Source organism: Chelon labrosus (assembly GCF_963514085.1).
Source record: "Chelon labrosus genome assembly, chromosome: 3".
NCBI classification, from domain to species: Eukaryota; Metazoa; Chordata; class Actinopteri; order Mugiliformes; family Mugilidae; genus Chelon; species Chelon labrosus.
This window is the reverse complement of record NC_140339.1, coordinates 15,325,108-15,340,818: the sequence shown is the minus strand read 5'-3', so window position 1 is coordinate 15,340,818 and position 15,711 is coordinate 15,325,108. Positions and strand designations below refer to the sequence as shown.

The 15,711-nt window shown below is 43.4% G+C and overlaps 1 protein-coding gene across 1 annotated transcript in view; it reads right to left on the bottom strand.

The window, feature by feature from the left end:
* Positions 1 to 3,913: 3,913 nt before the first annotated feature.
* The window catches only part of thsd4 (thrombospondin type 1 domain containing 4), a 36,851-nt gene continuing 25,053 nt past the window's right edge, over positions 3,914 to 15,711 (bottom strand). The window contains exons 8-18 of the mRNA XM_084541599.1: positions 12,447 to 12,651; positions 10,407 to 10,582; positions 10,160 to 10,256; positions 9,243 to 9,440; positions 8,933 to 9,062; positions 8,299 to 8,503; positions 7,767 to 7,940; positions 7,294 to 7,467; positions 7,011 to 7,190; positions 5,790 to 5,934; positions 3,914 to 5,616 (exon numbers count right to left, since the gene is read on the bottom strand). Coding sequence (XP_084397725.1) covers positions 5,474 to 5,616; positions 5,790 to 5,934; positions 7,011 to 7,190; positions 7,294 to 7,467; positions 7,767 to 7,940; positions 8,299 to 8,503; positions 8,933 to 9,062; positions 9,243 to 9,440; positions 10,160 to 10,256; positions 10,407 to 10,582; positions 12,447 to 12,651 — 1,827 coding nt within the window. The 3' untranslated portion in view covers positions 3,914 to 5,473. The remainder of the gene's footprint in view (positions 5,617 to 5,789; positions 5,935 to 7,010; positions 7,191 to 7,293; positions 7,468 to 7,766; positions 7,941 to 8,298; positions 8,504 to 8,932; positions 9,063 to 9,242; positions 9,441 to 10,159; positions 10,257 to 10,406; positions 10,583 to 12,446; positions 12,652 to 15,711) is intronic.

The window sequence follows — 15,711 nt, the reverse complement described above, 5'->3', positions numbered from 1 at the left end:
ATCTTGTTAGTTTAACATAAATGTACCTATTTTTTATTTATTTTTTTAAATGCTCATTTATATTTAATGGATGTAACATAGAATATATTAATGATGTTCATTTACTCAAAATAAATCATTTTGGCCATATTTTGGGACTGCCATGACCGCAAGCGTGTGATCTTCCGCCTTTTCCGCCCGCATTTGCAACAGTACCAATGAAAATCCTTTCCTTGGTCAGTAATCAGTTTTTAACTGGTTCAAAACAACTTTTGAAGCGCGTCTCCATCTTCGCCCCAGCTGGGGTTCGAACCGATGACCTGCAGTTCCTCACCCAATATCCTGGAGCAGACGAGCAGACAGGAGCGTTGTAGTCAGCGTGGGGAGGATTCCATACCACGTGACAAGACGTGATTTTAAAACAAAACATTATCAAATAAAACAGTTTAATTGCTGACTTTGTGACTCGTCAGAGAATGGACATGGGTCTTCTGAGGGTATCCTGTGGTGTCTGGTAACAGAATGTTGTTAGTGGGGGCCTTAAAATGAAGGGCCTCTGTGGATCAGGCTTGTTCCAGTGTATCCCACAGATACTTGATCACTTTGGGATCTAGTGAATTTGTAGAACTGTTCTCCATGTTTATTTGTGTGTGTGTGTCTGTGTCAGGCTGCATCCTGCTGGGGGTGGCTGCTGCCATCAAGGAGCATCATTGCTATGGGGTGGGGTTTGGTCTAGGTGGGTGGTACATGTCTAAGTAATGTCTACATGAATGCCAGCTTCAGAAGTTTCCGGCAGACCCTTGTATTGTCACAAGATGACCAATGTTATTTGCTTCTCCTGTGAGTGGTCATAATGTTGTGCCTGACTGGTGTAAGCTACAATACATTGACTGAATATGTGACCTTTTTTAGACAGCCATGATTAGACCACCCTTGTCTTCTTCAATTTCTTGTTCATTTTAATGCCTGGTACAACTAAAGGCACATTTGTTTGGACAAATATAATGATAACTACAAAAATAGCTCATAAGAGTTTAATTTAAGAGCTGATATCTAGCCATTTTCCATGGTTTTCTTGATAATAACCAAAATTACTTAAGTTCTTACATCAATATGGCATGTACTGCCAAAAGCAGTGCTTTTAGGCATTCCATGTTTTCTTTTCTGTCTGTTTTAGTCACATGATACACACAGGAGTTAGTACTTGATTGTATAACCATTGTTTTTGATGACTGCAGCCATGCGTCTTGGCATGCTCTCCACCAGCTTCTGACATTGTTCTGCTGTCACAGCAGCCCATTCCTGTTGCACAAATTCAAACAAATTTGCTTTGTTTTTGGGCTTGTGGTTCTCCATTTTGAGTCTGACAATTTTCCACAGGTTTTCAATTGGATTTAAATCTGGTGATTGAGCCAAGGCATGGTTCGAATGTTCTGGTTCTCCATCCAGGCCTTAACTGATCTTGCTGTGTGGCAAGGGGCATTGTCTTGTTGGAAAATCCAGTCATTCGAGGCAGGAAAGAGTTTTCCAGCTGATGGAAGAAGACTATTTTCAAGAGTAGCCCTGTACGTGACCTGGTTCATTCGCCCTTCACACAATTGCATTTGCCCTGTTCCACCCATACTGAAACGACCACTGATCCACCCCCATGTTTTACTGTAGGGGCAAGACAGTCGGGTTTGTAGGCTTCTCCAGGCTTCCTCCTCACCAGTAAGTTGGCATCAACTCAAAACTGGATTCATCACTGAAGAGAACCTTAGCCCAATCATCAACAGTCCAATCCTTGTGATCCCCAGCAAAGAGTAACCGGGCCTTCCTCTTCCTTTTGTTGATGAAGGGCTTCTTCCGTGCCCCGTGTGACTTCAGACCAGCTTCAAGAAGTCAGCTTCGAACTGTCCTTGCCGAACAAGTCACATTTCTTGACAGTGCCCACTAATTTTTAAGGTCCCTGGAGGTCTGACGACGATTCCTGACACAGGAACGGATGAGTGCACGGTCATCTCGTGGGGTAGAAAGACGTTTCCTGCCTCGACCAGCTAGCAATTTGGTAGTACCATGTTTGGCTTGTTTTTTCTTGGTGTAATGAACGGCTGTCTTGGAGATCTTCAGTTTTTTGGCTACCTGTCTCGCACTCATGTCACTTTCCAGCAGTGCCAAGATGGCTGCCTTTGTGGCTTCACATAACTCTTTTGTTTTAGGCATTATGTGAGAGCTGACAACTTCTGAGTTGTGCTACGGCTTGAATGTAAGCAGGAAACCACTCTCGGCCTTTGCATGTGCAGTGCAGCTTGTGACATGAAATGGCCTCTTATATACCCTGGGAATACAATTAAGCTTAAGCATGTCAAATAGGACATAAAGTATTATGTAGTCACCTGCATTTTTTGTCGTGTTCATTGTATTCTTCAGGTAATGTACCTTTAGTTGTACCAGGCATTAAAATGAACAAGAAATTGAAGAAAACAAGGGTGGTCTAATCATTTTTTCCATGACTGTATTATTAGCATGATTACAGAACATAATAAAACTTATTGTGGTACCTTTACACATTTTCTCCAGCCAAACAACAAGAAAAATGCATTATAACTTTACATAATTTCCCGTATAATTTAGTTTTATGAATTTTGCATACGTTATGCAATGATTTAGCTCCTGTAAGATATGTAAATTTGAAATCATGTGATCATAACCTTTGCAGGGAGAGCAAATACACTCAAAGTTCACATCAGACACATTCTAGTTTTTCCTTAACCAAGATGTCTGCGCTAAAAGTGTAACGTGGACTAACGTGCACTGCCTGGCTGACAGGGTTCACCTGGAGGAGCTTGTGAAGATCGGCATCGTGGGCTCCATATTCATGCCCCACGGCCTGGGACACCTGCTGAGCATCGATGTGCACCATGTGGGAGGTTAACCTGAGGTGAGAACCGTACAGAACACTTCAGTTCTATAACCCACATCAGAACCAGCAGTCTGTAGACAGGGCTATAGAAAATCTGCGGACAGACTCTGATGGAATATTAATGTGTCATCAATAATTCAGAGACTGTTGGTGCAAGGACGACAGGAGAACAAGAGGAGGCCAAGCAGAGTAACAAGTTCAGGATGAGGACAGGAGAGAAGGGAAACTGAAATGTTGTTTGAACAGTTTCACACCGTGTTGGAGGATTTTATACATTTACCCGCTTTTGACAGCTAGATACAGGAAGCAGTTCAACCACATTAGCTCCTGTGGAACCAGCTAAGACAGTTTGTCAGTTTGTCCAGCCGCGAGGTGCCCTTTTTTCTTAGTGCTGCCTCCCCAGCACACCACAGCGTAGAAGAGGGCACTGGCAACGATAGTCTGCTGGAACACGCCCAGCAGTTTGTGATTGAAATGTAGACCCAGGTACTTATAGGTCTGAACCACCTCTACACGCTCCCCGTTGATGGTTACAGGCTGCAGGTGGGGCCTGGACCTCTGGAAATTCACTATCACTTACAATAAGGGGCACAATGAAATATCGTCTCTTATTCTTTTGTCCATCACGCCATGACTGGTTCGGCAGATCTTAGAAGTTAAAGTTATCTTAAAGCAATTCTTTAACGCAAGAGGGAAGGGTAGCAGTGGCATGTGGCTATGTCTGAAGAACTGAATTAAACGGCAACAACAGGATCACTTGTGTTTAACTAGGTGTAGCGCTACCCAGAGGATGGAATATGTTAGTTGGCTGGTGCAGGAGCAGGTGGTCCTCAGTGCACTGGAAAAGGTCCTGTCCAACTTCTAAAAAAACAAGCGCTGGCCTACTCCCACAACTTTGGAGTGGTCTGTTTTATTTGTCTTGTATTGAGTTGTAGCACAAATAGAAAACACTAACAATGAGTCACAAATTAGAGTGGATTATCTAGATTATATGTATTCGACGCTTTACTTTCAGTTGCTGACTTACTTTTAAACATATTCTTATTTTTGAACGTCCCTTCTTGCATGCAAGAAAACCTGTTAAATGAAACTTTCATTGAACGTTTGGATTAAATACGACTATTACAAGAAATGGCAAATTATGAATCTGGTGTAATACCTTCTTTATCCTCTAGATGGATGACATGAATCAGAAAAAGAATTAAAACTGAATCACTGTTTCAGACTCACGCTAGAAAAAGCTTCTGTAAAGTGTTAACAATTAGTAATTTTCTTTATTGACAAAAATCGGAACATGTGTAATTCTAAGATGAAGCAAATACAGATGTTTATTAGTTGCAGTCATACATTAAATACTCAAGAATTCTGATATTTTAGAGCCACTCTTGATTGTTTTCTTAGGAAAAAAATAAGATTTGTGCCATCACGGTGGCACATCCATCATTCAGAAGCTGATCTTATAGCGTAATCGAGTCATTCAGAACTTAAACATTGATATACAGTACTTAAGGATCAGAGGTAAGTTTATAGTGCTTGGAGGGAGTTGATATATTACAACAGAAGCTGAACATTCAAGAGGTACTGTGTGTAGTTTTGTATGGAAACGGACAACTGTGTTATGGCAGAAAAGAACGGTTCATGAACCGGAAGTTGTAAAACACTGTAATGATTGAGCTTTACAATCAAAGTATGAATAATATTTTATGAGTAATTCAACATGTTTTTGATTATCAGGAATTTTACAATCGTGGAATGATCATATCCCACAGAATAATAATAATAATAATAATTATAATATATATACAGGTTCAAAAATACGTTACAGGTTTCTGACCATCTGCTTCTACCGTCCTGCAGGCTGTGGATCGCCTACATCCAGCTCTGAGGCTGTGATTGGTTTAAAAGGAAGCAGAGGGGCCACTGGTGGCCAATAAACCAGTGTCCTCCCTGTGGGGAGCCACACAAATAAATTAAGTGGGAGCTTTTTTTTTTCCTCTTCAGTTGCTCTGGGGAACTGCCTAAAATGACCTTTATCATTCACTCTGTCATACATACATATATACATACACGTAGGCTGCTTTTACACCTCATGGCTGTGGACGAAGGGAAGCGTGATTTAAAACACAGAGTTCAAATTCTGAGACTTCCTGTGAATCATTGCTGTTTAAAGGGGCCACCGTTAGCTTTCTTAGGTAATATGGAATAATCCACCACTGTCGTCAGTTTTACGTATCTTTGGTCGGATTATCGTGGCATGAATCTGAGTGCTGTAGTGTAAAGAACCACACGCTTCTATTTATAGTCCACATTAAATGGTTTACAGGTGCTCTCCTCTTCATAAATAGTCCACAAGAGCCATTATTGGTAAAAAAAAAAAAAGCAGGTGCAAACTGTTCCCGCTGAAGAAAAGAAATCACACACCAGAGCTCTGTTCATCCAGTAAGTGGAGTCTTCTCTGCCAACAGCAAGCGAACAAACAAATAGTTTCCTTCTTCGGTTTCCTTCCTTGGAAAACAAGTGTCCATTCAAGGCAAGGTCCGTTCCCCTACAGTCGGTCCAGGGTGTGCCCATCCCATCGTGCAGCTGAGAGTGCTAGCTTCGCCCCCGATGGATCGAATGTTTGTGGGCCACTCGTAAGCACGAAGCGCAGCACGTTGTCTTGTAGTAATCGTACACGCAGAGGCGAGCTTGGACCACCACGTTGCAGTTGAAGTACTTGTCTCTGCAGTTCTCATCTGAAACAAGAAGAAACGCTGGTTTTATGTTGTTGTTCCAGCAAATACAACGTGATACTTATTATTACACCGGCAGAGCTACGGAGAGACACATGCCAGTGGAGCCAAACCATTCCAGGGTAAAGACCAGGACATAAAGGATGATGGAAAATCATGATTAAAGGTTGACTGACCGATGTGAGGTACACAGGGCTCTGGGCTGCAGTTCTCCTTCTCTGCTGGTTTCAGCTGCTCGTCACAGCCCTCGCTGGACAGCATGTCGTCAGACAGACAGCGAACTTCGCGCACACGGAAACCCCCCTCACATGTTTTGGAACACTGGAAAAGCAGGAATCAGTGACAGCGGTCAGACACAAACCACGATCTGAACTTCTGAAGGCCTTTTAAACTATTTGTGGGTTAGCTTGTGACCAGGAGGGAGTGAATGTGATGAAGTGAGAAGTGATGTAACGAAATGGTGCCAATGTTTATACACTCACTGGCCACCTCATTAGGTACAACTGATTATTAACACAAATATCAAATCAGCCAATCGCATGGAAGCAACTCAGTGTACTTAGTCACGTAGACAAGGCCAAGATGATCTGCTCAAGTTCAAACTGAGCGTCAGAAAAGGGAAGAAAGATGGCGTTAGTAACTTTGAACGTGGCATAGTTGCTGGTGCCAGACAGGCTCTACTGGGATTTTCACACACAGCCATCTCTGGGGTTTACAGAGACTGGTCTGAAAAAAGAGGAAATACCCAGTGAGCAGCAGTTCTCCAGTGACAGAAGTCAGGACAGAATGGTTAAACTGATTTGAACTGATAGAAACTCAGATAACCACTTGTTACTGTGAATTGTGTCACTGCCGTCATCTAAGAACAGGAAATTGAGGCCACAGTTTACAAGGACTCAAAAAAATTGGACAATAGAGATTTGGAAAAATATTTCCTGGTCTGACGAGGCTCAGTTTCTGCCGCAAAGTTTGGAAGTTATTCTCAGAATTTGGATTAAACACCATGAAAGCATGGATCCATCTGTAGCTGACAAATCTGCAGCACCTTAGTGATGCTACGCTATGTCAACACACCAAACTCTGAGGGTCCGACCTGGCACTAGAAAAATACACCTAACGAAATGGCCAGTGAGCGTCTAATTGCATGATCATGAACTGGGCATCTTTGGCAATATTACTGGAAAAAATATTCGGATCTCTATAAAAAGATATCTGGATATCTCAGATGTAGCTGAGATTGCTGCTAATTTTAATGACGGATCATTTCCTACTGCTGCAGCTTCACCAGAAGGGAATGAATGCGATGAAGATCAAAAGCAAAACATCAAGCAAGACGCGACCTGACTTATCTAGCCGTCTATACTGTAATAGAGGAGAGGGTTTCATGTCTTACTCACAGCACTCCATTCAGTGTGGTACCACTTCGCTCCGCAGGCCTTCAGGTTGCAGCTCTGCTGGCCGAGAGGCCGCTCTAGGGACGAGCACTCATACGGAGGCATGGCACTGAATCCTTCATCTGACTTCATCAAACACACCACTGACCTCTGCTGGCTGCCTCTGCCACACTCTGCAGAGCACTGGGTCAAAAAAAACAACAACAAAAAAACATGTGAAACCCTAATGTAAACTCAAAATCCCAAATGCTAGACCACTTCAGCCCCCGCCTTGTCGGCCTCATACCTGGCTCCAGGGGCCCGTGAACCACTCTATGCGATTCTCACAGGGGCCGTTGTTGCAGACCTGAGAGTCCGCAGGCCGCTCGCTACCGCACCCCTCCAGAGGGAGACTGCTGATGTGGTTGGTCAGGCAGAGAACCCCCCGAGTTCGTACACCCATCCCACACTCAGCGGAGCACTGGGGAGGAAAAAAAAACATACTTTACCATTCAAGCTGTTCAACAGTTAGCAACATCTTCAAAAATCCTCATTCTACATCTTCTTAGCAATTTTTTATACTAATTTCTTTTTGGTGCACTTTTCTCTTTTTTAGATCTTTTATCCAACCTTCACTGTTTTCTAGCTTCTCCATTAAAAGAGCTATATTTTATCAGGTTACCAAGAGCAGCTACACGGTTAGTAAAGACTATACAATACTACCACTGTTATTAGAGATGAATGAAAGTTACTGTGTCTCCCTTTGACTCTGACACCTACCCTGTTGCCCCACTCGGTGTAGAACCAGCTCTTGGCACAGGTTCCCATGTCGCAGTTCTCTACATCGTTGGGCCGCAGATTCATGTTGCACTCCTCGTCAGGAACAAAGTCACCCACGTTGCTGACACAGCGAACCTCTCGTGACCTCTGACCCAGCCCACACGGCACCGAGCACTATGGAGACACGGGCTACAGGGTTAATACAGCACTCCTTTAATGACTGTGCTGCTACTTCAGATTTAGTTCAGCTTTAACCAAACAAGAGCTCGGCACTGTTTGTATTTTCTTTCATTAACCTAATATGATGTAAATATATTTAAATAAAATAGAATATTAACATAGTAAAGTTAATATAGACAGCTGGGATAGGCTCCAGCAGACCCCCGCGACCCTTAACAGGAATAAGCGGGTACAGAAGATGAATGAATGAATGAATGAGTTAATATATCAGGGACATACTGTAAATGTCACACACACAAAGCACCGTCAACTAGTGGAATGATTCACATTGTGACTGACTGCTGCCACTCACTGCGGTCCACTCGGAGCGGATCTGCCACTCGCTGCAGATCTTCAGCTGGCAAGTACTGGTGGTTTCGGGTCGCTCCAGGTGTCGGCATCGACTCGTGTGCACGTTGAGCGTGCGGTTGGCGTAAACCTGGCGACACAGGACCTGCCGGTGCTGCATGCCCAGGCCGCAGGTCTTGCTGCATTCTGACCACTCCCCGATGTCCCAGCTGCTCGAATGAAAAGCACAAGAGCGCGGCGTCAGGAACGTTTTCATGCGTTGATTTACCTTGTTCTTTTATATAGTGGCCTTCCACAAGACTGACATGTTGAGAGGGTGTTAAGGACTTGGTTTGAGTGATAAAGCGCAGACGCTAAACAAAACTATAAACACAAAACGGATGTCAACATATGTTGCAGATGCACGGTTTATGTTGGGAACTGAACTGCTGCTGCTTTCAAATCTGTTGAGGGTATGTGTTATGATTTACTGAATGAGCAAATATTTGTGGCTTTCTCATGACAATATGTGCAGTCATCACTGCGTAGTCCTAGTCTGTATACTATTAAATCAGCTTTAGGGATTTTGTACAGAAAGCCTTTTGCATTTTGCAGTAATCAGACAGTTTCAGAAGCGTGAAAGCTGAGGAGTGACTCACAATGCTGGACAGGGCTGCAGGTTGCAGGCCTCTTCCTGTGGAGTTGGTCGACTGCTGCTGTCACACAGACTGTCTGACACCTGGACGTGGTTCAGCCGGTGGACGCAGTGAAAGACGGAATATCTGAAACCTGGAAGGCAGATATTAGATTTAGGAACCAACTCTTGAAACAAACTGCAAATACTGTATAAAGTTCACGCATGTGGAATGATTTTCTATGTGCATTACGTAGGATCATTTGTGGAACTTTAATTTAGTCTCTTGCTAAAAACAACAACAACAAAAAATAATCAATATTGTATTGTGTAACCTTTTCCACACGAAGCGCTGCACTCTGTAGTACCAGACAGTTTCCAGTTGTACTCCCTCTCACGTCTGGGCGGTTGAACAGCGGGCACCTGGTTGTCAGGGAGACGTGGAGGAAACCTTCCACCTCCTCCTGAATTAAAGTTTTCCTGCTCAGTGTTGCCGTGCTGGTCGTGTCCACCCTGTCCATTCACATCGTTCCCTAAGGCACAGAGTTCAGACACACAAAGAAATGTAACAGCAGGCTAGATGCTAGACGCATGAGGATGAATAAAGACTTGCTTTATTCATCTTGATTGTATGAATGGTAGGATGCAGAGCCGCAACCAATGCTCGAAATTAATACTGTATTTATTCATCCGACAATTATGCTGTCCATTGTTTGTTTGTCCGCATCAGTGGTTCTCAAACTAAGGGGTCAGACGCCCCCCTGTGGAATCACAGAGACACTGCAGGTGGGGTGTAGATCAAAGGAGTGAAACTGGGTTCAATGAATGGGATTTAATTTAGAGTAAATACAAAAATGAGCAAAGAGGTCACTTGTCGTGTTTGGGGAAATTATCTACAGAAGCCAAAACCGTGTTTTAAACTTGTTTATTTCTGCTAAAGAACTGGGCATTTTAACAGCGGTCTATGACGACTGACACGTTTTTCAGAGCCAGCCTGAAGTGAACATTTGAGGAAAATCCAAAATGACAGAAGTTGCTGTTTAAGGGAAACAAACTAAACAAGCTATTGCTGGTGCTAACATGCTGACCTTTATTTCACTAAAAGTCAACTTCTTTTGCTTTCCTTATTATTGTCAGTGGCTGTTAAAATCTGTGGCCCTGAACTTTTTTAGGCCGCTGAAGAAAATGTTTGAGCAATCAGGCAGAGCAGGGTTATTAAACCATAGGGAGGTAGAAAGTGGGTTTAGTTTACCCTCTGGTCTGTGGTTTGGTTGCTGAGGGCCAGTCGGTTTCTCAGAGGGGAGAATGTATTCATAGTGAACACCGGGATTTGGCTGCTGGAAGATCATCTGAGAGAAAGAAGATGAGATTCAGTCTACAATAATAAAATACAACTCTTCGCTTTTCCCTTTAAAAATGTGACACAGGGTTTGAAAGGTCAAACGTTTAGGAACAAATAAAAGAAGAGACTCGCTACCATAAGTATCTCTGTGACTCACATAAACGTCGAGGACTTCATTGGTCGGCCCTTCAGCAAGGAAGGATTCGCCAGCTGTGCTACTGATTTCATTGGGTCTGCGGTAGGTGAACATGGTCCCCCCACCTTCGTACTTCCCGGGTCGGTCAATAGCCCAGTTTCCATTAATGATAGATCGCCCTGATCGGCTTCGCAGAGCTGCAAGAGGCAGAGAAAACAACACCACCATCACCACCGACAGCCCTGAGCTCAAACCAGAAGGAAAATAAAGCGACAACCTCCTCCACGTAATTACTGTTAATGTATTAAAACCTTGGAAAAAAAAAAAAAAAAAGCATTTATGGCTAACTGAATCACATGCACTTTAAAACCCATGATGTCTTTAATAAACGTGACAATCTGTTTGTGCTGGCAAATCTTTCATGTAAATCCTGTAACAAAATCTCCCAAGATGTTTTCCACTGATTTCATGGATTAAATACAAGAGGCCATTAGAAGAGCATTAGAGGTGTAACATTAGACAGGCTTGTAAAGGAGTGTTTGGACAACTAAAAGCACTATTAGAGATAGCACGGCGTAGAACAGAGGCCCATTGAGGGAAAATTAGGGACGTGCTGCGGACACAGCCTGTGACTCCTGCTCGATCCCTCCTCCCCTTATACTTGTGCTCATTTGAAAACATTCCTGAATTGTTGCTGCCTGGACTTTTGTTACATCTTCAACAGATTTATTTTATCCCCAGAGACGTTTTAAAGTTTACAGTGTGAAACCGTTCCTGATTCTATGCTCGCTGAGACCGAGAGAGAGTGAAAGTCGCAGTGAAAAATGTGCGTGCATGTGTGGCTGTACGCAACTCTGTCCGTTCAAATTAAAGCGAGCAGAGCGTACTTGGCAGAGCGCAGTTGGGATTTGAGAAGCAGCCTCTGAATCAATCCTCTGAGTGTGTTCCTAGTTAATTTTTTTTGCGGTGAAATTCCTCACCTTAATTGAAAAGGATGGTGAGGATTGAAGGGTAAGATCCTCTAATGAAAGCATGTTTATGTGCTTTCTTCAAGGGGAGCAGCCGTCAGTAGTGGTAGTGGGGTATCTAGGCCGTTCCCCTGTTCGTCCAAACCTACTGCTGAGTTGGGAAGCGGCTCTCATTAAACAATGTCTGACATTCCAACAGTCCCTCCTGAAAATGACCCTCCACTGTGTCCCACTGTTGCACCTCTAGAAAGACACCAATTATCTATGTAATGTGTTTCGCTGAAGAGCTCCACTGACAGGCCGCATCACGGTAGTGGGTGGTAATACAGGAGAAATCCTCATAGAACAGCACCACCCCCTCGTTGAGATGCTTTTTAATCAGAGAAATGTAATTCATTTTGCAAGCAGCTGCCGCCTGCACAGCTGGATTTAGCAGACTTGTCAGATGTCACATGGCATTCATCATTTAATCGTTTCTTTTATGTCCGCTCACGGGATTTCGGTTTTTCACTGGTGCGACACATTTAATCCATAACACAACTCTACATGTGATGGATGGAGATTCCGGTTTTTATCAGCGTATGTTGTGAGCTGGAATCAAAGCCGTGCTCTGGAGAAGACTAAAACTAATGATACCAGGATGGCAACTACAGCGCTCTGTTTGCTAAGAGACAAATTAGTAATTACAGAAGAAAAGGAAGAGTTTTTACTGCAAAATCTGCGTTTACATCCAGTATCTGGCAATTACTCAAGCATAAATAGCCTGTTTGCGCACTCTAGTAACAAATACTCAAGTAATATTGTTGCATATGCTGCTAAGAAACTCTGTAATCTTCCTACCCATGTGTTAAAGTCACATGTTAATATGTTAAAGCTATATGTTGCACTAGTCAAATGGTAAAGCTGTTCTAATGGCCAACGAAGTTCTTAGTTAACGGCACTAAAATTCACCCCAATGTTAAACATCAGCAAGAATAAAATCCAGGAGACCGGTCTTGGGCAAGAAGACCACACTGAGGATCACTGCACCACTCAGCTAAGGCTGAATCACACAGGGCAGTATCAAGACGAGGAGAGTTTTTATTTTACACACCTAAGTAGTTTCTGCTCTTCATCATCTCTGTGACGTTGATCTTGGTGGCTCCCTCTGGGATCTCCACGATCTTGTGGTAGCCGATCTTGGACAGGCTGTGTTTGAACACTCCCGAGACCAGCCTGCAGGTTGTGTTGTCGCCTCCGCACACGCCGCACTTGTCCATCACCTTTCCTGACCCGAGGTAGTCATCACAGCCAAGACTCTGTGAGACACAGAAGAAGGGGTGATGAATGAAACAGCTCTATAAGCATAAAGGAAACCTAAAATGCGTTGCGTTGAGTGTGTTGCTAGACCTAAGCCAAGTTGCACCTGCTAAATGAGCTCCGCATACAACAACAGAATAACTAATTAGCAGGGCTCTTGTTACTTTCCAGAAGGCAACATTTTGACGAGAACGCCCTTGAACCGGTTCCAGGATTTCCTTGCTATTTCTCTAGGGTGTGAGTTTTCTGTGTTGCATCGGTGGTAATAAATTACAGGAAACCTGGACACAGTAAAAATAGAACAGTTAACATCAGCAGTCCATAAATTCACTCAAACCAGCAGTAAAAGCAGCTCCCTGTGAAAAACAGGTGGTCCAGAAGCCAAAACCGGTTGCAGAGAGCTATACCCTTACACTCGTGATTGGACATCAGCCAATCTCCAAGCCTTCGAGTTAGTTTGCAGCTCTCACCTGGCTCCCGTGTAGATCCGCTGATTGCTGCTGACATATTCATCTCGCTTGCCTGCAACTTTAACATATTTTCCTCAGAGCTAGTTCTGGATATAATAAGATATATACACCTCACTCAACAAAATAGCTCAATGTGCAGCTGCTGACATTCACAGCGTGGTCACGAGGTGCCAAACTTGACTCATAAGACAAACGACATGAACAAGTTTACAGGAAGTGTATGCTAAGTCACAAAAAATGTGGTCATCTGTATGGATTTTGCAGAACTAGAGCAACCATAAATCAGACCAATGGAAGGACAGACAGCAAGAAGAGGATAAACAGGTGGAGAAAGGTATAGGAAAGGGATGAAAAGAGGGAGAAAAGAAAAAAAGAAAAAGGGTGCACTAAGGCAGTTGGGGTGAACTCAAGAAGAAAGAGGCTCTCTCCCTCCCACAGCAGTTTACTCTGCTCTATGCCAAAACACCACCTGGGCCAAAACCAACACAAAGTGCCCCCTTCCACACAGGAAATAAGAGACGAGAGAAAAGAACAGCAAACTAACAGTGCTGAAACAAATAAAAAAAAAACGGCCAAACTCTTATGCGGTCAGCGCGGAGTCATGTTGCAGTGCGGCATGGAGCAGGGTGAAACCGGGACCAGGATCCCTAAACATAACACAATAACATCCAGGGAAGCACTGCTGCGTTTCATGATCTCACTTTTCAGATCGGCGAATATAAAGGAATGCATAATACATGGAAAAACACATCCTTGGACATTTTAACTGGCTGCGGTACAGCACGTCTAGCGTGGAAAACAAATAGAAAATGCAGTTAAAGTAGGGCTCGCTGTTGACATGACTACAAATGAATGAATATCTCCTCCACATCTCCATTTTAACCGTAAATCCTTTCGACCTAAAACAACACAATTATAGCAGCTGAGCAGCCTTTGCCTGAAAAAGGATAAAACGGTCCTCCCATAAAACAGATGCTGACACGGTGAGAGGTCATCTGCGGCCAGTTGGATGGGAAAATGTTTCAATCAAAACATGTTAATGTAGGATTGGATAGTAGGCAGTGTAATTTAAAATCTGAATCGTCAATGTATTATCTTGCGGCTGCGGATATAAAATATGCAGGATTTTGTGATGTGGGAAAAGACGACAGCACAGGAAGCATTAAAAAGTTAATCGTGAACTGAACTGTGAAGAGAAGCTTTTCAGCCATGCAATCGTATCCAGCACAACATACTAACATCGTAATCTGTCTCTGACTAATCTCGCAAATTGTCATATCTTCCCTCCGGGCTGTCTCTGACAAACGTGACCCTAACTGTGAACCCGTCAAAATGAGGTGTTGCCGGTGTCAGGACACATGAACGCAGCTACAACTCAGAGAGAACCTTTCCAGCTCTTCCCAGCGCAGCAATCTCAGCGTGGCTGATGAGTAAGGAGGCAGCTTCGGAGGCTTGGCTCCACTCTGAGACCACATCAACGCTTTTTTCACCTTCTCTCCGTGGGTGGTTTGTGCCATCTGGTAAGGGAAACGACCCTGTTTTCAGCGGAGCTATAACGGGATTTCTGAAATGTCGCCGAAGCCCACCTTCATCTGGAAATGGTTACGTGTGTCAGGACGGTGGAGCGGGCTCCCAGTCAACTAGCGAACACGCGAACACTAGAAACAACATCATCTTAAAGTAAATCCTGATGGTATTTCCTCACACAATGGAGCTTGGTTAAACTCATCTATCTCTAACGGTTTTGCCAAAGGCGCTTGTCAATAGAGATTTCTTCTACTCGCACAAAACACAAAAAGGGTTAGATCAAGACAACTTGAGAGGTGAGTTTTAGTCTCATTAAACTATAGGTTTGTCCTCAGTGTCCTTTAGTTCAATGATGGAAACATGTCCGCTCCTTACTAGTTTAATCTTGACCATGACAGTCTGGAGCCCTGGCGCTCAGTGCACAGTTCACAGTGAACTGTAGGCTGCAGCTCCAAATGTTAATTTGTCAGATAAAATCATGCTTTGGATCCTGAGGTTAATTTTAAAAACTAATTTGCAAGGTCATGGGAATTTAGGGACCTTAAAAACAGACAAGATGAACTTCAAGCCTTACTTTGCTTAACCTCTTGAACCCAAGGCTTTCCTTCACTTACTTAAAGCAGCACAGCCTCTACATCTCTTCAGGCTGTTTATTTGGCTACGGTTTTAAATAAAAACAGAATTTAAAGCAGCATCTTCGACCTGTGTCGCAGTGCTATTATCACTTCATAAAGTTTCCATCAAAAACAGAGGGAACAAAAGCATTTATTTGGAGTCTTGTTTCAACCGACAAACTGCTAATGGAAATATTTGTCTCTTTATCTGCTAGATGCTCCGCTATGTTCACCAGCCGGCTGCCAACTTTGCTTTTTCTATCATCTGGCACCGGGCGGATAATGCACGGTGGATTTACTAGAGATTTTTTTTTGTCAATAACAGCAAATAAGTTGGATGAGATGCGACAGTAAACCAAAGCAGTAAAGTTTTAGCCCAGGAAACCAAAACAAGCTGAGAGAGTCTACAGTAAGAAGTGGACAGACTCAAAAGGAACTGCAGAGTCAC